The sequence below is a fragment of the Crinia signifera genome, chromosome 5 (assembly GCF_055691185.1).
Source record: "Crinia signifera chromosome 5, ASM5569118v1, whole genome shotgun sequence".
Lineage (NCBI taxonomy): Eukaryota > Metazoa > Chordata > Amphibia > Anura > Myobatrachidae > Crinia > Crinia signifera.
In genome coordinates, this window is record NC_139221.1 from 107,955,513 (window position 1) to 107,976,205 (window position 20,693).

The window sequence follows — 20,693 nt, forward strand, 5'->3', positions numbered from 1 at the left end:
TGGATTTGATTTCCTTTACATAGTAGGTAGATAATCAAGCCTATATGCTCATATTCCGACATTGTTTTCATTACACACTCTAATTTTGTTTATTTATATAATTGTTTAAATGTTGTTATGGCCCCCATACACCTAAGTTCTGTTTGTCTGATGCGACCCAAATTTTTTATACGATGGCTGGATCCACGAACAGGTCCGCTGATTGATGGGAATCAATGCAACACTGTGAAACTTGCAGTGTTGCATGTGGACCAGAATAAGGTCCTTAGTCTGGCCTTCAATGCACCGTTTTGGTTGCACCCAAATATTGATGCGATTTCAGGTTTGAAGACCATATTTACAGGGGTGTATCCTCTTTAACATACTGTAACGGAGTATTCTTATTTTTTTCAGTGGTAACTATTTTGCACCTTTAGATACATTTTATACTTCAGTGAACTGTTTGCATTTCTACCACTGTAATAATGACCGCTCCAATGTCCCCTCTCTTTAGACATTTATTTAATACATTTTAACTCTCTCCATTAAACAATTTTTTGGCCATCCTATTATTATTTATAGGTTTTCTAAAACTATTTTTGTATGTATTTTGCATTAACTTTTTTCAGTATTTCATTACAGTAGACCTAGTAGTGTGGAAATAATTCAAATGTTTTTTTTTTTATTAACTCTGTCTTATCATCACATGTGTAGAGTCCAACTCTTTTGCCTAATTCCTTATCTGTGGATAAACAACTATTGGCTGGTGGAGCTGAGAAAACTGAAAACAATACATTTCATTGGATAACAGAACATCAGGAAGTCACAGAACATACCATTACTAAACAACTGAATCCCACTGCTACAAACAATGTGTTACCCATCTCTGCCCAAGTGCCCAGTAAGTTACAGAACACAGGACTGTATAAAATGATATGTAGAACCTTTACTTGTCGCTTGTGCTCGCTGTACCACGACTCACAGCTGCTGGTGCTGATCCAATGTGAATGCAGCTTTCTCCAGAGTTCTTTAGCAGCAGCTTCCGATGCGATTGACAATAAGGATGGTGCAATGCTGTGATTTACGCATTTCCCCACCTGAGGTGACTCAACAACTTCCTCAGAACCACTGGTTTGCAAGGTGATTGTCAGAAAGTAGATGCCTGGGGTTTGTGACTGCCCATTTAGTGGGAGTGATTAGAAAAATGCAGCCGTGCCAGGATAATGCCAGTATACTAATCTTTGATATGATTAAAGGCAGTTAAAATGTTGGTGTGTAAGGGAAACATTCCTCTCCTTGGAAGCATATGTGTGCGAGTGTGTGCCTGTGGGTGGGTGTCTTGCTATGGAAATCACAATTCTTGTGTATTACTTGAATTGCAGAGCAAGCTGTAACAGTGTCTACTGCAGGCAACATTGAAGTGACTTTGCCGACCCATGATGTCCAACTTGACGTCTATGTGCACCCTGAAGCACAAGAAGGTGACTTAGGTTATTTGTATACAAAAAACTTATAATTAACATATTAAACAGTGGCTATGGGCCTGATTCTGATTCGCAGGTAAAGTGGTCGCAAATGTGGCGGCTTCCAGTGATCAGAAACCAATGCAGACAACCCCCGGTATTCTGACTCTGTGTCTGTGCTGCAACTATGGCTGCTCTACTGGTGGTGGTGGGGATGGTGATGGGGGAATGTTGATGTTCCATATGTAATCTGGGTAACTTTAAAGGTTACGGGTCATAGGGTCAACGTGCATTTTTCAAGTTTTTTTGTCCTGCATTTCGACGTAAGTCGACATGGACACCGTATCAATGTACCATGTTCCCTAGCATGGCGAACAGCTGCGGGCACACTATTATATTCCCCCTTCATGCCCTAGCGGATGGTAGGTAAAAAAAAATATATATATATATATATATATATATATAAAGACTACCTTAATACCTTAATACAAAGTATTGAAGAAAAAACGGAGGCCCTTTGGGTGACCATAGAAACGGGAGAAGGCGATTATTCATATAGGGGTTTTCTACAGACCACCAGATCAGGAAGAGGAACTAGACAAGAGCCTATTGCAGGACATCAATAAAATGGCATTAAAAGGAGAGGTGATAATCATGGGAGACTTTAATCTACCTGATGTAAACTGGGAGCTGCCTGTTGCAAGTTCCACCAGAAGTAGGGACATGCTGAATTCCTTGCAAGGAGCATCCCTCCAGCAATTGGTGAGGGAGCCCACTCGTAAGGACGCAATATTAGACTTAATACTTACAAATGGTGACAGAATATCTGACATAAATGTGGGTGAAAATCTGGGATCCAGTGACCATCAAGCAGTATGGTTCAAAATAAAGACAGAGACTGACTCATCGCACACAAAAACAAAGGTGTTAGATTTTAGGAAGGCTGATTTTGTAGAGATGGGAAACTCTGTAAGGGATTCTGTGGCAGAGTGGAAGAACTTGGAAGGAGTGCAGGATAAGTGGGAAAAATTAAAAAGTGCAATTCTAAAAGCAACAGAACTTTGTGTCAAAAGAGTTAGGAAAAACACAAGAAAAAGAAAGCCATTGTGGTTTGCAAAAGAAGTAGCAAGTATTGTGAAAGCAAAAAAGTTGGCCTTTATAAAATTTAAGCAGACACAGAAGAATGAGGACAAAGAGGTGTATCTTGTTAGACAGAAGGAGGTTAAGAAGGTAATCAGATGTGCAAAAGCACAGGCTGAAGAAAAAATGGCCCAGTCAGTGGGTAAAGGGGGGAAAACTTTTTTAGGTATATAAGTGAAAGGAGAAAAACAAAAAGTGGAATAATTAGACTGAAGACAGAGAGTGGAAGTTTTCTTGAGGGGGACAATGTAATAGCAGATAATATTAATAATTATTTCTGCTCAGTATTCACTGATGAAAGAGAGGGGAAGGTGCCACAGTTAAGTTGCAAGTATAGTCAGAAAACTGAGGGAGAGACAAGTACATTTACAGAGGAGAAAGTCCTCACAGAACTCTCAAAACTGAAAGTGTATAAATCAATGGGGCCAGATGGGATACTTCCAAGGATACTAAAAGAGCTTAAAGGGGAGCTGGTAAAACCAATAACAGAATTATTCAACCAGTCACTAGCTACTGGAGTAATCCCAGAGGACTGGAAAACCGCGAATGTAGTCCCACTGCACAAAAGTGGAAGCAAGGAAGAGGTAAGCAACTATCGACCAGTAAACCTTACATCAGTAGTAGGGAAATTGATGGAAACACTCTTAAAACAAAGAGTTGTAGAATATCTCAAAACCAGCAATTTACGGGATCCAAAACAGCATGGGTTTACTGGGGGAAGATCATGTCAAACAAATCTTATTGACTTTTTTTGACTGGGTGACTAAAGTAATAGATCAAGGTGGGGCTGTAGATGTAGCTTATCTAGACTTTAGTAAAGCTTTTGACACTGTCCCACATCGCAGACTGTTAAATAAACTTGAAAGCTTGGGATTGGATTCTAAGTTAGTTGAATGGATAAGAGCGTGGTTGCAGGACAGAAAACAGAGAGTTGTAGTAAACGGAGTACAGTCAAAGGAGGGAAAGGTTACAAGTGGAGTACCCCAGGGATCTGTACTTGGACCGGTGCTTTTTAATATCTTTATTGGTGATATTGCAAATGGAATTGAGGGTAAAATGTGCCTTTTTGCAGATGACACAAAGGTATGCAACAGGGTAGACACACCAGGAGGGGTAAAACAAATGATTGAGGATCTAGGTAGATTAGAGAAATGGTCAAGAGAATGGCAACTACAGTTTAATGCCAAAAAATGCAAAATCATGCACTTGGGTCTCAGAAATCCAAAGACTCAATATAGTATAAATTGCACTATAATGGAAACTACTGAGGAAGAGAGGGATCTAGGTGTCACTATTTCAGGGGACTTAAAAGCAGGTAGGCAATGTAACAAAGCAATGAAGAAGGCAAGTCAGATACTTGGTTGCATAGGGAGAGGTATCAGCAGTAGAAAGAAAGAAGTAATAATGCCACTGTATAGGTCATTGGTACGACCTCACCTAGAGTATTGTGTTCAGTTCTGGAGGCCATATCTCCAGAAGGATATAAATACATTAGAGACTGTACAAAGAAGAGCAACTAAAATGGTGCATGGCCTACATCACAAAACGTACCAGGAAAGACTAAAAGATCTTAATATGTATACTTTAGAGCAGAGAAGGGAAAGGGGGACATGATAGAAACTTTCAAATATATCAAGGGCTTTAACAAGGTCCAGGTGGGAGACATTCTTCACAGGAAGAGGAGCAACAGAACACGAGGACATGCACTGAAACTAGAGGGAGGACGGTTCAGGGGAAATGTGAGGAAGAATTTTTTCACAGAAAGAGTAGTAGATAAGTGGAATAGCCTCCCATCAGAGGTGGTAGAGGCAAATACAGTAGAACAATTTAAACATGCTTGGGATAAGCATATTGATATCCTTACAAAAAAATAAGGATCAAATATGGTCTGAGGTAACATGTTTCAAAAAATGGGCAGACTAGATGGGCCAAGTGGTTCTTATCTGCCGTCAAATTCTATGTTTCTATGTAGTGTATGAAATACCGCCTGTCGGCACAAGTTGGCTCAGAAACACTCATGTCAACCTTTTGATTGTTGACCTTTTCATTGTCGACTTAATGCTTGTGTTGACCTTCCAACTCTGTCGACCTTAGCAATGTCAACCTATTTCCCATGTCGACCTTTATAGTGTCGACCTGGCAACTGTATCCAGTTAATTGAAAAGTATATGTGTTTACGGTACACTGGTTCCATGATGTAATGACCGGTCACTTACAGACACGCCGTATACGATTGAGTGGGAGATGATAAAGCAGCCGTCAGATTTCCAGGGTGAATTGCAAATGAAAAACACAAGGTCTCCGGTACTGTCAGAGGTAAGTGAGCTTTCCTCTTCTCTTTCTACCTTTGTTGTTTTCTATTGATTTTTATTAACCTAGCATGTTACTCTAAACGAGGGAATACCCCAACTATCATGTTTTGCGATCATTTATAAAACTCTTTCCGAGCAGAACACTAATAGCCACATTCAGCTTGGGAAATGTTTTGTCAATTGTGTTCTCTTTTCATTTTCACTCCTCTCTGCCAGTCAGCTATACCCAGTCTTTAGTACTGTAACGGCAAAACTATATTAAACTCTTGTAGACAATATGCACAAATTGGTCTTGCTGTTTATATATTGGAGTGTGCCATTTATTACACTTATAATTGCTAGTGAAACGTTCAAATATTGCAAGGGTTAAAGTGTGATATACAGACGGAGCCGCTCTCATTAAAGCGGGCTCCTGGCGGTAGAATCGCCATGCTCCGCCCTTCTGCCAGAGTGCGCCCCATTCTATCGGAACCCCTGCAACCATCTCCTGCCGCTGCCTGTCTCGCCTACTCTACCCCACTCCCTGCCTACCTCCCTGAAGTGGAGACGGGCAGGTAAGCACCTGGTCCCCACCGCCTTGCTGATGGGACGCGCAAGCAAGTTAGTCACGCTTCCCCGTCTGCTGGCCACGCCCCCTGCCAGTGCTATGGATATGTCCCTCTGGCAGGCTGGCTCCATCTGTAATATGCAGGAATGGCCAGTGGGGTACATGGCTGGGGAGACACTGGCTAGTGCCAACGCTAGATTTTAACACAGTTCATGAGCCCAAGGGATCACATGAGCATTATACACAGGTGGCAAAAATTTTTACTCCAGAGTTTTGACTATAAAAATTATTTTATTTGAATAATACAAAAAATATATATAATATACCCTTTGTATTTTTTATATACTTTATTTTGGTCAAAACTCCATTTTATACTGTAATATAACAGGAAAGGCTATGCGCAACCTGCTCACGTCACTGCATATCGCTGACAAAAGGAGTGATAAGGATGTTGTCTGTTTCAGCTTACAGCGGGACTGTATACACTGAGAGTGACTGTCTCAAGAGAAGATGTTCTTGGAGAAGGATTTGTTAACGTTACTGTTAAGCCAGGTAATCGTAATATTCCTATGCACATTGTAGCGTTTCATACCATTTTTATTTACCAACACACTATGAGGGGTATCCAATTAGCCCTCAGGAGCGAAAAACAGATAACTTTCTTGATTTTTTTCCAATGTTTTCTGAATATTTGTTTGGGCTATCCAATTTGGTCACCCGTAAAGAAAACAAGGTACTTGTTTCCTAGCACGGCCACATATCTTATGGATCGTGTACCTTTAGTTAAGGTACACGATCCATAAGATGGACCCGATTTCCTTTGAAATCAGGTCCATTTGGCCGGCTAGGGTAAAATATCGGGGGCATCGCGTCGGTCGGGACCGTTAACAATGGTCCCGACGCGACCGACGCGATGCCCGCGATTTCCCCATAGGCTTCAATGTTAAAAAATATTTTAACATTGAAATCGTGTCGGGAAAGGTAAAATATCAGGGGCATTGCGTCGGTCGGGACCATTAACAATGGTCACGACGCGATGCCCCCGATTTTTCCATCGGGTTCAATGTTAAAAGATTTTTTAACATTGAAATCCTGAAAAAATGTGAAAAATGTGAAATGGGCCAATATGACCCATTTCACATTTTAGATGTCCCCGTCGTCACCCCACGATAGACGCCAACCCGAAGCGTGGCGAGCGTAGCGAGCCCGCGAGGGGCGGCGGTGCGCGTCCTCCGACCTTTTCATTCCCCTACTATCCACGTCGGCGTGGAGTTGAGAATAGAATAGTGTGGCGAGCGCAGCGAGCCACCGAGCCCGAAGCGTGGCGAGCGCAGCGAGCCCCGCGAGGGGACGCGGATACCTTCACAGTTATACGCGTCCCCTCGCGGGCTTCACAGGTGTCCGTGGCGACGCGGACACCTGTGAAGTCCGCGAAGGGACGCGTTTACCTGTGAAGGTATCCGCGTCCCCTCGCCACGCTTCGGGCTCGGTGGCTCGCTGCGCTCGCCACACTATTCTATTCTCAACTCCACGCCGACGTGGATAGTAGGGGAATGAAAAGGTCGGAGGACGCGCACCGCCGCCCCTCGCGGGCTCGCTGCGCTCGCCACGCTTCGGGTTGGCGTCTATCGTGGGGTGGGGTGTACGCCGTGACATTTGGGGGGGTTGGGAATATTTTACATTGAATCCAATGTAAAATCGGGTCCCAGGGACCCGATTTACATTTAATAAAAAAAAAAAATCGGGTCCAAAATCGGTCGGTCGCGACGATCGCATCGCATGCGATGCGATCGACCCGATTTTTCCGACACGACCACCCCGATGTAAATCGGTGTGGCCGTGCTAGGAAACAAGTACCGAAAACAAATTAAACCTGTGTGTTTCCGACTACCGCAGCCCAATTTTCTCTTGAAAACAGGTCTGCTCTGCCTGAGTCAATGATCGCTGTCTATGTATATAATGTTAATCACTGAGAATACTATGTGGCTACTGTGTTAAGATTTTGCATCACCAGTACTAAAAATGTTCTGTACCTTTTTGAGATATCTTGAACAAACTACAATTAGCCATAGGCATCCGTGGGAAACTTCAGTGGGTGGCAAGATGTAAAAAAATCTCTGCCATGAAGCCCAAGCTTGTCGGAGGTCTATGCGCCCTATCTCTTATTTACATTATCCTCTCATCCTATGGGATATGTATCTAACTTTTAAGAGTGATACATTGGACACGCCTGTAACATATCAGTTAGAAGCTGAATGGTTTCTATGGGCAACTTTTCCACTTATCCTCTTCTTGAAGGATTGATACATTTGGCTCCTCTAGTATCCTAGTAGCCCATGTTTAAGTGACAACCCCATCCTCGTGCTTTGTCTGCTGACTCCTCACTTCGGGCCAGATTCTCTAAGCTTCAAAAGTGATAAAATGGAGAGTGATAAACAGCCAGCCAATCAGCTCCTACCTGCCATGTCACAGACTGTGTTTGAAAAATGTCAAAACATCAAATTGGCATTAGCAGAATGAGGAATGGGCCAGTAGATGTATGGCCTTCATAATTGAGTGTGTTTCCTATATGATGCTTGAACATCCACAGCAGGTCAAGCTTTCTCATGCATGGGATTTATTGACATAACAGGCGAGATGTAATAGGGTGTGAATTTTAAGGTGTCTAAAAAAATCGCAACAAATTGCACATATCACATTTGCAATTGCAAATGTAATAGGGTGTGTTTTTTTAGACAAAGTCAGAATTTGTATGTGACCTTGTTCCAAAAATACGGGGGACAAAAAGCATAGGGGTCCCCCCATATTTCTGAAACCAGCCCCGGACTCTTGGACCGGTCCTGGTTCTAAAAATATGGGGGACAAAAAAAACTGGGTGTCATGCCACAGCTGCGGGTCACTTTTTATACAAGATCCCCGGCCGTACCATGAGCACCGTGGCTGGTTAGCCCTGGACGGTGTTCATGGGGAAGTCAGAAATTCTCCATTAAAGGGGGGTCCCCCATCCACAGTAGCGCACGCAGGGGGGGTTTATGAGTACCCAATAGTTAACAAAATATTTTAATTTTCAATTTTTACAGCAGCCAGAATCAATCAGCCTCCAGTTGCAATTGTATCACCGGAAACACAGGAAGTATCATTACCTACAACGCCGGTCTTTATTGATGCAACCCGTAAGTATGTATAATTATTTCCCTATATTAGTGCTATACACAGGTTTATCTGTATATCATTTTATTTGATGAATATCATTTGTGAAAGAGGCTTCAAACTAGTGAGTTCTCTTATGTTTCTAACACAGAAAGCAGAGATGATGTTAAAATAGTAGCGTATCATTGGGAAGAGATTAGAGGACCTTTACAAGAACTGAAGACATTAGGAGATCAACCAGTCTTGCATTTGTCTGATCTGGTAACTGGAAACTATACTTTTAGGTGAGGCCAGTACTGTATGATTTAGACTGACTATGCTTGGTGTGTCTTACGCATATGATTTAACAATAGCACACCTCCCAACTTTCATTGGTTGCTCAATGGGACCTTCGCGCTGGGGGGCATGGCCTTGTGGCGAGGGGCGTGGCCTTCAAATCCCGTCACTCGCCCAAGACCACACCCCATTTTGCCCCTGCCGTGAGACACTGCTGGCCCCGGGAGGGACGCGGGAAAGTCCCCAAAAACCAGGACGTTCCTGCAGTAAACGGGACAGTTGGGAGGTATGCAATAGCGGCTATGGGGCTCATTTACTATTGAATATTTGCGGCTAACCCCTGAAAACAGGGGTTTTTTTTTGGGGGGGGGGGGGGGGGTGTTAGCTGCAAATATTACGTACACCCCACATGTATCACGTGTGGAGCACAGCAGGAATTTCCGATATCTACTGCAATCCCTCCCTATCCGCCAGCAGCTACATCTCCCATAGGGGATGCAATGCTGCCCGATGTATCAATATCCGGCAGCATCACATCGGATCCCATGGTTACCGCCATTCTGAGATGGCAGTGGCCTAATGTAGCCTATGGGTCAGCACGTGTCAAGTGGGGGTCGGCACTAATCGCGCATGCACGGACCTCGGCTACCCGGTGAAGCAGACCGCAGGGATCAGATTACACACTGTACTGAAGACATCATAGTCATGGGAATGCAGTGTATAGTAACTTGTTTAGTAATAAAGCACATGATGGTTATACTATGTATATACCGCATTAAGGTACTCTACATATGACGGAGGCCCCCTGTACACACCAGCCAGTGTTTAAAGCACAATTGTCCCAATTCAGAGTTGTACTTTATTACACAGCTACAATACCATAAAGCCATATGTAAAGGAGGCATCTCCAGACTGCTTCTGAGATCTGCTGGTGCATCTGAAGACACACCATCGGATCACACTGTGACCATCGGTCATCTAAGTAAACTTCAGGTTACTCAGATTTCCAGCTTTAGTCCTCAGCTGAGATCAGTAAATCTCTGTCACCAAACTTGTATGCTAACCATTGGGTTAGTGTAAAAGTTCAATGAGAACTGCATTAGGTCTAATAAAGACAAAATACATGCCATTGTAAATAAATTCAGATATCTAAAGGTGCCCATACACGGTACAATTATTGTATACAACATCGCATCTCATCGCATCTCATCGCATAGGTTTTGCAATGCAATGAGATGAGATCTAGTACAAAAAGTATGTGCAGCACATACTTTTTGAGCTGTGTGATGAGATGTGACGCATCTCATCGCACCCAGCAATTGTACCGTGTATGGGGTCCTTAAGTTATTACCTTTGCCCTGTTTTTTTGTTTTATTTTTCATAACTACCGTTTCATTTTCAATATGCTGTATTAGTGATTCCCAGACTTTCTTTATTCACAGTGCCTATGTTATCAGTAATTTTTCATGGCTCCCCTAGCACAAAAAATTTTCTTCTTGAGAAATTCAGAAAAACATTAAATAAATTGTGCTAACTTGTCATCCATAGGGCCAGTGACTTGATGTGGGGCAGGGTTGCACTCAGGGGCGTAGCTAAGGGTTCATGGGCCCTGGTGCGAAAGGTCAGCTTGGGGCCCCCCTACATACAACAAAATTAAAATCTCGGTCTCGGTCCAAGAAAATAAAAGCTGACAAGCCTGACAGGACTGGAGTCAGTGCTGTTTTGGAACTACACGTCCCACTGTGTGAGACTGTGCTAGGTAGAGGGGTGGGGTTGGGGGGAGACCATCGGAGAGAGTATCGGGGAGAGTTAGGGCTATAGAGAGGGTGTGGGGTGGGGGTTTGGGAGCACAGGTAAAGAGAGGGGATGGAGTATGTTAGAGAGAGGGAGAGAGAGGGGGAGCATGGGGAAAGAAGTGGGGAGAAGAGAGGATAAAGTCTATGGGCAGAGAGAGATAAAGAGAGATAGATAAAGAGGTGAGACAGAGGGTTGAGAGAAGGAGCAGTGGCAGGGGGAAAGAGAGCAGGGGAGAGAGAGCAGGAGAGCCCCCAGCCCCCCCCCCCCCTATAGATGGTGCGGTGTGCTTCTGTGAACCTCCCCAAATCCCCCCTTCCCTCCCCCTCCAAGAGGAAAGGTGGCACTGTATACCTCGGCAGCACCGGGTTCCACTCACCAGTGCCAGGCTACCACTGGGTCTCTGGACTGCATGGCCGGGTCCCCGCACCTCAGGTCTCCAGAGCGCTGCTGGTTTTTCACATTGCTGCGCTGGGTTTTCACTGCACGCACACTGTCGCGCCGGGTCTCCTGTCATCAGCCCCGGAAGCAGGACAGGTCAGACAGCACACTTGTATTTCGCGCTGTCTGGCTTGTCACTAAAGAGTGACGTTGAGCCACAAGAGAGAGGCAGGACCGCCTCCCCAGCGCTACGCTGCATCTGTTACGCTGATGGCCCCTTCATATTCAATTTCTATGTGGATAGGACGGTAACTGGGGGCACGGGACAACAGCACTATTTTAAAGAATTGACAGGGTGCAGGGGATTGCTACAGTAGCTTGGTCTCGGGAGCCAGGAGGAAGACAGTTACACGGGACAGTGGCGGGGGTTGGGCCCCCTGGCTCAGGGGCCCGGTCGCATCTGCGACCGCTGCGACCCCTGTAGCTACGCCACTGGTTGCACTTATGTTTGTCTGCTTATAATTATGATTGGCAGCCTATCACATTGACCATAAATACTGTAGTTTAGTTTGGTCCTGACCCACCAGTGGCACCCACAGGATTTTTAGAGGGGGTTTCCAAATGTAATCCAAAATCTCCCACTCAGAGACATTGGAGTAAGTACGGGAGTCTGGGGGAGCTGTAACAGCCCTGAAAATTGGTCTTTTTATACACAGGATACTGTATGGAATATTAATATTTAACAGTACAGATGGTCTGTAGTATAGGCTGTTTCAAACATTTAAATAAGATAAGTGGTCAGGGAAAGATTAAACATCATAATAAATAAATACACAAACATAAGAGAACCAGTATTGCTTTTCTAAGCTCGCAATCTCCCACTTCATGGTAAGGCTCCTGCCTCTTCCTCCTGGCAGCTACTTTCTGGTCCTTTGCAATGTTTGAAGACTCAGATCCACACATACAGTAAATGTGGTAGAAGAAGCTGGTACACTAGGCATGTGCAACAGCTCTGCTCGGTCCCTTACACTGCATGATGTGGTGGCAGCTCTATTGATCATATTCTATACCAGTGCTATTGTTGTCATAATTTAAGGCACTCTGCTAAGAGGAGGGGGTTTCAAGGGAACCAGAAACACCCCCCCCCCCACGTTTGCCTATGAGTTGCACCCTTGCAAGTGTCCTGTGGCACCCAGTAATGGAAACACTGCACTATATTTTAAATGCTATTTTCATTATGGGTCTGATCATGAATTGGACGTTGCTACTGAATCTTTGCATCGAATATGTTCTATGATAAGGCCACGGCCGATGGTCTTCATAATGAGACACCCATTGGTAACAACTTCCTTGCGGCATCATCATGGGCCCAGCCAACCGGTAATTTTGAATTACAGCAGTGGTTTCTATAGAAACAAACTAAGGACGCATGTTCATGTTCTATAAAGTTATTGACACCCTAATAGAGCAGCAATTTATTTTCTGTGCATGTTATTGAACCGGACATTAAATGAAGCGGCGGGCCTACCAGGGATTTTTCCTGTACCCTACTGGGCCAGTCCTACCCCAGATATGCAGTCATCTTAGACATGGATAGACAGATGGGATAGACAGGCAGAACTAAAATGGCAATGGGGATGTGTAACCATATTGCAGTGCAGCTTACATGGAACTCTCCTGTGTCTGCCCTGCATTATGGATGCTTCTATGTCTGATTTTCTGGGTTACACATGATTACATGGAGTTGTATGATTGTTATAAGCTGGAGGACCATGACTGGAATTTCTGTCTATTTGCCTAAATAGCTGCAGTGAACGATTATTTACTGTCAATGTACTTAAAGGGGTGAAACAGACGGAGTCCTTGCTAGAAACGTTGGCTGATGTAGAGGATGGAGGCCATCACCGGAGAGAAATAGCTCTGCTAGCCTGACATTAGGTCGCTTTCCTGGCAGGTCTACTATAAGAACATACAGTCGCTTGTAGTGTGAGGACATGTTCTAGCTTGTTTTCATAATGTAGGGTGATGTTTTGTTACACATTTCTTGCTGACACTGTCATGTCTTCAGGTTAACTGTAACGGATTCTGATGGGAGCACAAATTCTACTGAAGCCTGGGTCAGAGTGACCGATCCTGTGGATAACCCACCTATTGCCAACGCTGGACCCAATCAAGTTATAACCCTTCCCCAAAATCACATCACTCTGAATGGAAATCTGAGCAGCGATGATCACCAAATTGTCAGCTACGAGTGGTCTCTCAGCCCCAGTAGTACAGGAACAGTGGTGGCCATGCAGGTAATGGGGTTATTGTGTCTGCTATCAGCACTAGGTATATGGAGGCAGCATTGTGTGGTCACGTACAGGTTGTTCTGTTCATGCAGACACATCATTTGTAGGCAATTGAGTATAACAAATGTTATTGTTGAAATTACAAATTTGTCGTCATAATAAACTCCACATTATATCATTATTTGGAATGGAAGATGTATTCAGTATGTATTCCAACACAACATTTACATTTTTTGGATAATAATATATATCAAAACATTGTAGAATTCTATAGAATTTGGGCGTTGTCTGGCAGTGTTGCTAGGGGCTGTGATTTAGCAGCAGGTATCTAAGTATTACCGCCGTAGATGATTGCATAGGGTATGTATGACTTTCCTCTTGTGTTATGCAGGGTGTGCGCTCTCCGTATCTTCAAGCTAATACAATGCAGGTTGGAGATTACACATTTCAACTAGTAGTGACTGATTCCTCTGCGCAACAATCCACGGCTCAAGTGATGGTTACTGTACAGCCTGGTAGGTGCTGTGTGCTACTATACATCCCCACTACATACATGCCTACATACACTATGCACGTTTATGGTACTTACCGCAGGGCAATATGGTGTTCTCATATGATACATTTTGTACACAAGCACAGGTCCAGCCTCCACGCCTTATTCTGTTCTCAGCTAGACGGTCAATATTTGTAATCTCGGTACTCTTTACCTAGAACGGCGCCCGCGATTAGCATCGCGGGCGTCAGGGGTAAAAAATCGCGGCCATCGCGGGTACATAAAAAACGGGTGCGACGCGATGCCCGCTATGCCCGCGATTTTCCCATAGGGATCAATGTTAAAAGTCAGATTGGACGCGATTTTAGTGTTAAATGCCTCAATGCCCGCGATTTTTACATAGGAAACAATGTTAAATGGGCCACAGAGCCCTAATAGTCCCCTGAAGTCTTAAATGGCCCCCACAATTTTTAACGCCACCCCACGATCAACGTGAACCCGAAGCGTGGCGAGCGCAGCGAGCCCGCGAGGGGCGGCGGTACGCGTCCTCCGACCTTTTCATACCCCCACTATCCACGTCGGCGTGGAGTTGAGAATAGAATAGTGTGGCGAGCGCAGCGAGCCACCGAGCCCGAAGCGTGGCGAGGGGACGCGGATACCTTCACAGTTATACGTGTCCCCTCGCGGGCTTCACAGGTGTCCGTGGCGACGCGGACACCTGTGAAGCCCGCGAGGGGACGCGTTTACCTGTGAAGGTATCCGCGTCCCCTCGCGGGGCTCGCTGCGCTCGCCACGCTTCGGGCTCGGTGGCTCGCTGCGCTCGCCACACTATTCTATTCTCAACTCCACGCCGACGTGGATAGTGGGGGTATGAAAAGGTCGGAGGACGCGTGCCGCCGCCCCTCGCGGGTTCGCTGCGCTCGCCACGCTTCGGGTTCACGTTGATCGTGGGGTGCCGTTAAAAATTGTGGGGGCCATTTCAGACTTCAGGGGGACTATTAGGGCTCTGTGGCCCATTTAACATTGTTTCCTATGGAAAAATCGCGGGCATTGAACACTAAAATCGCGTCCAATCTCACTTTTAACATTGGTCCCTATGGGAAATCGCGGGCATCGCATTGCACCCGTTTTTTAGTGCATTCGATGGTCGCGATGGGCGCCGTTCTAGGTAAAGAGTACCAAAATCTCAGTCTATAATCATTGTGTAAAATCACATGCAAGTCCCCTAACAGTGAGAGTCTGTGGGGTTTATTAATAAGATGAGAGTTTTATCTCATATGGGATGTGGCTATGGGCAATACATAAGTAGATTCTAATTGGTTGTTGGGGCAACATCCCATCTGAAATAGAACTCCCATCTTAGTAGTAAACCCCTGTGTGGCTATATGACAAAGTTATTCTATGTCTGGACTTCAGAGTTCTGTTCACAGCCCCATAGGGCTGCTTACCAAATCCATAAACCCAGGGTAAGGTGTGGCTGGGAGAGAGTTGTAGTACCATTGGCAAGCTACAAAGTATCTTGTGTAACATGGGCATATGGAGACGGACAGTGGCATTTATTTGATTCCCTAGCTTCACACGGGTTAGGTATGCAGGATTGCTAGCCACTATGTCACCAGCGATGATATTGGTTCCAGAATGCATGTGTCGGCAGGTGGAGAAGTCTAACGTGCTACTTACTACATGTTAATCGGATCGGCATTACTGTACATCTATAATGATGCTGTAAGTAGCTTATTAACCTTGTTGCATGCCGGCGCTTGACTTCTGGGATCAGCATAATCACTATTGACATGGTGATTGCATTCCATGTCACCTCCATTTTGGGGGAGTGAAAAGGCCAAGATTTCTATCAGAAGACAGGTGTTTCATGACCCCTTTGCTGGATTTGTGGTGGCTGGATTGCATGACCCCATAGTTCATGCAGCCAACCAGTTAATCACAGGTGATCCGATGCTGTGTTCTAGGATGCAGCTTGCATTAATAATGCATGCAGGATGCGTCTACTTAATATCAGACACCTTCTGCTGCATTTACCTACTAGTGCACCGCTGCTCCTACCATGCAATCAGCAGCTATTGCAACTCCAACTGCATCTGAATCAGGCTGCCTGAGCATTATCTATGCTTACTCTGGACCACTAATGGACAGCAGGTCCCATACCTGCGCTAATGTAGCATTCAGCTAAAGTATAGTGCAGTACTATATATGATATGTATATAAAATAAAAGCAATTTCTGTATTTTGTTCATAGAGAGAAACCGTCCACCGGTAGCAGACACCGAGCCTGATAAAGAACTTACTTTCCCAGTAAATTCTACAACTTTAGATGGGAGCAAAAGTACAGATGATCATGGCATTGTCTCCTATGAATGGGACAACATCAGGTACAGAACATTGTTACCACCATTACACATGTAATCAATATGTGATACTTTTGTAATATAAATATTGTTTTTCTCATTGCAGTGTCTCCTACAGCTGCTTTCACACTGCAAAACCTGCTTAGACCTGGTTTTTAAAACGTTTCTTAAAATGGGGCAGAGCAAGTAAAACCCCTTTTACACCGAACGTAAACACCAGGTCTCAAGCAGGTTTGCAGTGAACAGGACACACAGTAGCTATTAGACAGCGCAGTGCATATTTAATGAGCTGGACTGCTCATTACATATGCGCATATTTAATGAGTGGCTTTAGTGAGGTATATGCCACCCAGCCAGAGTAAAATCTCAATGAGTGCAAGCCTGCAAATTGCTTAGTGGTGAATAGCTGCAAAACCATATGCAATCTGCATGGCAGCCTCTCGATCCGTATGCATGTTTAGTCTATCGATAATCGTTTGCACTGCATATTTGCAGCTGTGCAATCAGGTCTGTATTGCAGCAACTTCCCAGTCTGACGATAGCCACTCACTTGCGTGATAATCGGCCATAGCATGCAAACATGAATAAGGCCCAATACTGCAGAACTGTAGTACCTGGAAAAGCATGACTTTTCAGATTTAGTTAAATATACATTGATTATACCATTAACTATATTACGAGTACACAACTACTATTAGCTCTTATCTAAAAAAAAGATCCATTATTTTGTATGGCTTTAAGAAACTAAGTGATGTTTTTTTTTGCGTGTGAATGTTTCAGTGGTCCAACCGCGGTGAGCATTATGGACAGAAAGAAACCAGTGGCTGTTGTGTCTGACCTGCAGATTGGTACATATCGCTTTCTATTGGCTGTCAAAGACCAGGAAGGGTTAGGCAACACGGCTATTCTCTCTGTAACTGTTAAGGAAGGTAAGTATGGAGATTAGCTAAGGTGGAGATATGTGCACAGGACATATTGTATGTATGTATGTATGTATGTATGTATGTATGTGTATATATATATATATATATATATATATATACACACATACATACACACAATATCAGTAGGGATTCTGTTCATCAAGTGCAATAAAATGTTCCTATTTGTAAGCAATCATTTTACTGGTTGGGCAGACAGATGAAATAATGGGGTAGATGTATGAAGCAGTGATAAGGGAGGAGAAGTGAGCCAGAGGATACTGAGGATACTGAAATAACATCTATAATTTGCAAAATATAAAATTATACAAAGCAGCTGATTGGTTGCCATGGGACACTTCTCCTCCCTTATCACTACTTCATACATCTACCCCAATGGGAGAAAGAAGGAAAAAGGAAGTGACAAGCAGGCAGAGGCACCAATGGGAGGAGCAGAGGCACACACCAACACTGTAGAAAGGCAGTGGGAGACAGACTGAAACAGACACATGGGGTGACAGAAACAAAGGGCAGTAGATACACAACTGTGAGTACTTACATGGCCATATCATATCTGGACTGGTCTATGTGGTACCGCAGCTGCAAGAGGCTTGGCCAAACAAGAGGAAACTGGGTGAGAGCTAGCAGTGGTGGGGGTGGTGTCCATGGGCAGAGACATACAGTATATGGCAGGTTGTAGTGCGCCTGTTGCCTGCCTTTAAGGCATCATCATGTCCCGCTGGTTTGGCACCCCCATTATCCTCGCACAGTGGGTCCAATAAATGTGCCTCCTCTCCAGCTGACTCATGCAGCACTGATGATCCCAACCTTAAGCCGCTAACTGCTTCAGTGATAGGACTGTGAGTGAAAGTTAAGCAGCTTGAGTCTGTGATCACAGGCATCGGTGGGGCCTCCCCCAACAGCATGGCTCTGTTACATCAATACTGGCCATACACCCTTAATGGTGGCCCTGCCTCTACGTGACTTTTGTGCTATCGAGGAAACGCTGATTTCTTTAGATAAGAGTCTGCTTTAATCTGATACAAGTTTGCTTTGGAGCAATTTCTAAAATTCATAATGAAACTAAAATTAAACAAATATTGTCTCATGTTGTGGATTTACTAATATAATCTTAAAATATACTGTATATGCAATATTTCAGAACTACAGGTATTTGATATGCCATAGTTATAGCTTCCATCTTCTGTACCAAAAAGTATTCCTACAAAGCACACACACAGCCCTTACCTCACATAGCTTCCATTCTGATATAACGCTATGCTTTAGTACATATAATTGCTGTCACATAAATGTAATCTATTTGGCCATAGCAGTCTTTTACTTTAAAGGTCCAAAATGTATGTTGAGGTCTTTAAAACAGTTCTGTGTCTATATTTTTTGTTGCCTATGTACATAACATAAATATATATTTTGGTTTTAGGAAAGAACAGCCCTCCTAAAGCTTATGCTAGTGGGACACATGTTCTTGTGCTTCCTAATTGCTCCGTTTCATTGGATGGATCAAAGTCCATTGATGATCAGGGAATAGTGTCATACCAGTGGACAAGAGATGGCCAGAGTCCAGCAGCCGGGGTACTTACATACACTTCAGTTTATATACAAGTCATGAAATCTGCTTATATATAAAAGTAATGAAATAAAGAGGCAGATAAATGTATCGCTAATCAGTTATAGACCATATATATATATATATATATATATATATATATATATATATATATATATATATATATATATATATATATATATATATACATATATATATATATAATTTGTGATCTCTGGTGAAGAATTACATTGGTACCCAGAAATATAGGCCATATCCAGCCATGAGGGATTTCCCACCTTCGTACGGGTATGGTTGACATTTATTGGGTCGACCACTGAAGGTCAAGTATGATACGTAGGCAGACTTGTTCTCTTCTGTTACCCCTGATCCTGATAAAACTCGTCTGTGTTCTTGGAATTGGAAACAATTGCATCCAGAGAACAGTTTTGTGTTGTACAAAAAAACCTAAATAAAATAATCTACTGTACTGTATCGGATTGTTTGGATTTAGCAAATACAATCAAATTGGGTCAAACTATTGTATGGTTGACCACACAACCCTGTATGGCCAGTTTGGTTTAAAAATATGAGATGTCTCGCCTTTTTAATTTATATCCTCCAATTAAAAAATAATTTGCACACTTTTTTATATATTACTCCCTAAGGAGGAGGGTATTTTTTTTTAAAGGGGCAATTACTTACAAAATGAAAAGATACCCATTGGAGCCATGGCAAACTCATTTGCAAATGCATACGCATACTGGAGAAACATCAAGGTTAGGGGTCAGTTGGCTATTCAGACTGAACATAGCCGTACACTATGGCTACAAATTTGTTCTCAAAATGGGCAAAACCATATGCACTGCAGGTGGGGCAGATGTAACATGTGCGAAGAGAGTTATATTTGGGTGGGGTGTGTTGAAACTGAAATCTAAATTGCAGTGTAAAAATAATGCAGCCAGTATTTAACCTGCACAGAAACAAAATAACTCACACAAATCTAACTCTTTCTATACATGTTACATCTGCCTATATTTTTGCATGTACGAGCTTGCAGCTGAGGGTAAATACACGCTCTTTGTTGACGCCTCCAATTGAACATTTCCTGTCATTTACCACTCCATAAAATCCTCACCGTGAATGAGATCACAGCAGCAATTTCACTCTTGCCCATTGAGATTGCAGCACATTTCAATCGCTCCATTGCGTGAACATTGGCCATTGAACAATTTACAGATGAAGCGCCTCTCAGCCAGTGCTGGGGGTCGCCAGATTGCCCCCCTGGCGAGATGGTGCTCCACATATCTGGGACGCACGCGTGTCCCAGTTTCAGGCGAGGGACACGAACCCTGCCTGTCTCCGCTTCAGGGAGACGGCAGGATCGGGGAGGGGGTGCAGCAGGCGGGTAGGAACGCCAGGGAGCGCTGTAGTAAGGGGACACACGCGCGTCCCCTTCCGGGGGCTGGCGATCCCACCTCCAGCCCATGCAAGAATGAAGGGCGCTTCATCTGTAGGTCCTTTGACGCCAATGGATAAGGGTCTCCAGGATGACTATTGCAGGGAGCATTGTTGCAGCAATTTCAAAATCTACCAAGTTATGGCTGCATGACAAAATTAAATTACATATTGCTAGTTGCCTTTCCCTGTACTAAATATAAGCCTACATATATAGTGGTCTGTCACTCATTCCTATATTGTTTTAGAACCATCCTTCTGAATTTCTGCAAACTAAGGGGCCATGTATGAACAAGTGTCCCACTGTCAATGATAAAACACGTTAAGTATTATAAATGGTACTTTAGCCAATCAACTCCCAACTGTCATTTCTCCAACCCATGACAGCAGCTGAACACATTACAGTAAATGATTGGCTCATATGCAATGAGATTTTTCATTCACAATGAGTTTTATCACTTATTGATAAATGAGCCCTTTAGTTTAGCATTGCTTGAGAGTAGTCATATTCTTTTAAAGGGCTAACCAACCCCTTTCACACCAGAAATGCAGGGACAAA

At 43.8% G+C, this 20,693-nt stretch overlaps 1 protein-coding gene across 6 annotated transcripts in view; it reads left to right on the forward strand.

The window, feature by feature from the left end:
• KIAA0319 (KIAA0319 ortholog) overlaps positions 1-20,693 on the forward strand; it is a 40,863-nt gene that overhangs the window by 7,021 nt on the left and 13,149 nt on the right. Inside the window, exons 4-14 of one of the 6 annotated variants that reach the window (XM_083187828.1) lie at positions 694-880; positions 1,362-1,460; positions 4,801-4,898; positions 5,906-5,993; positions 8,525-8,614; positions 8,743-8,875; positions 13,111-13,339; positions 13,725-13,848; positions 16,081-16,213; positions 16,970-17,118; positions 18,551-18,702. In XM_083187828.1, coding sequence (XP_083043954.1) covers positions 694-880; positions 1,362-1,460; positions 4,801-4,898; positions 5,906-5,993; positions 8,525-8,614; positions 8,743-8,875; positions 13,111-13,339; positions 13,725-13,848; positions 16,081-16,213; positions 16,970-17,118; positions 18,551-18,702 — 1,482 coding nt within the window. Of the gene's footprint in view, positions 1-693; positions 881-1,361; positions 1,461-4,800; positions 4,899-5,905; positions 5,994-8,521; positions 8,619-8,742; positions 8,876-13,110; positions 13,340-13,724; positions 13,849-16,080; positions 16,214-16,969; positions 17,119-18,550; positions 18,703-20,693 lie in introns of those variants that run through there. The other 5 variants (XM_083187827.1, XM_083187830.1, XM_083187829.1 and 2 more) reach the window with 5 other exon arrangements.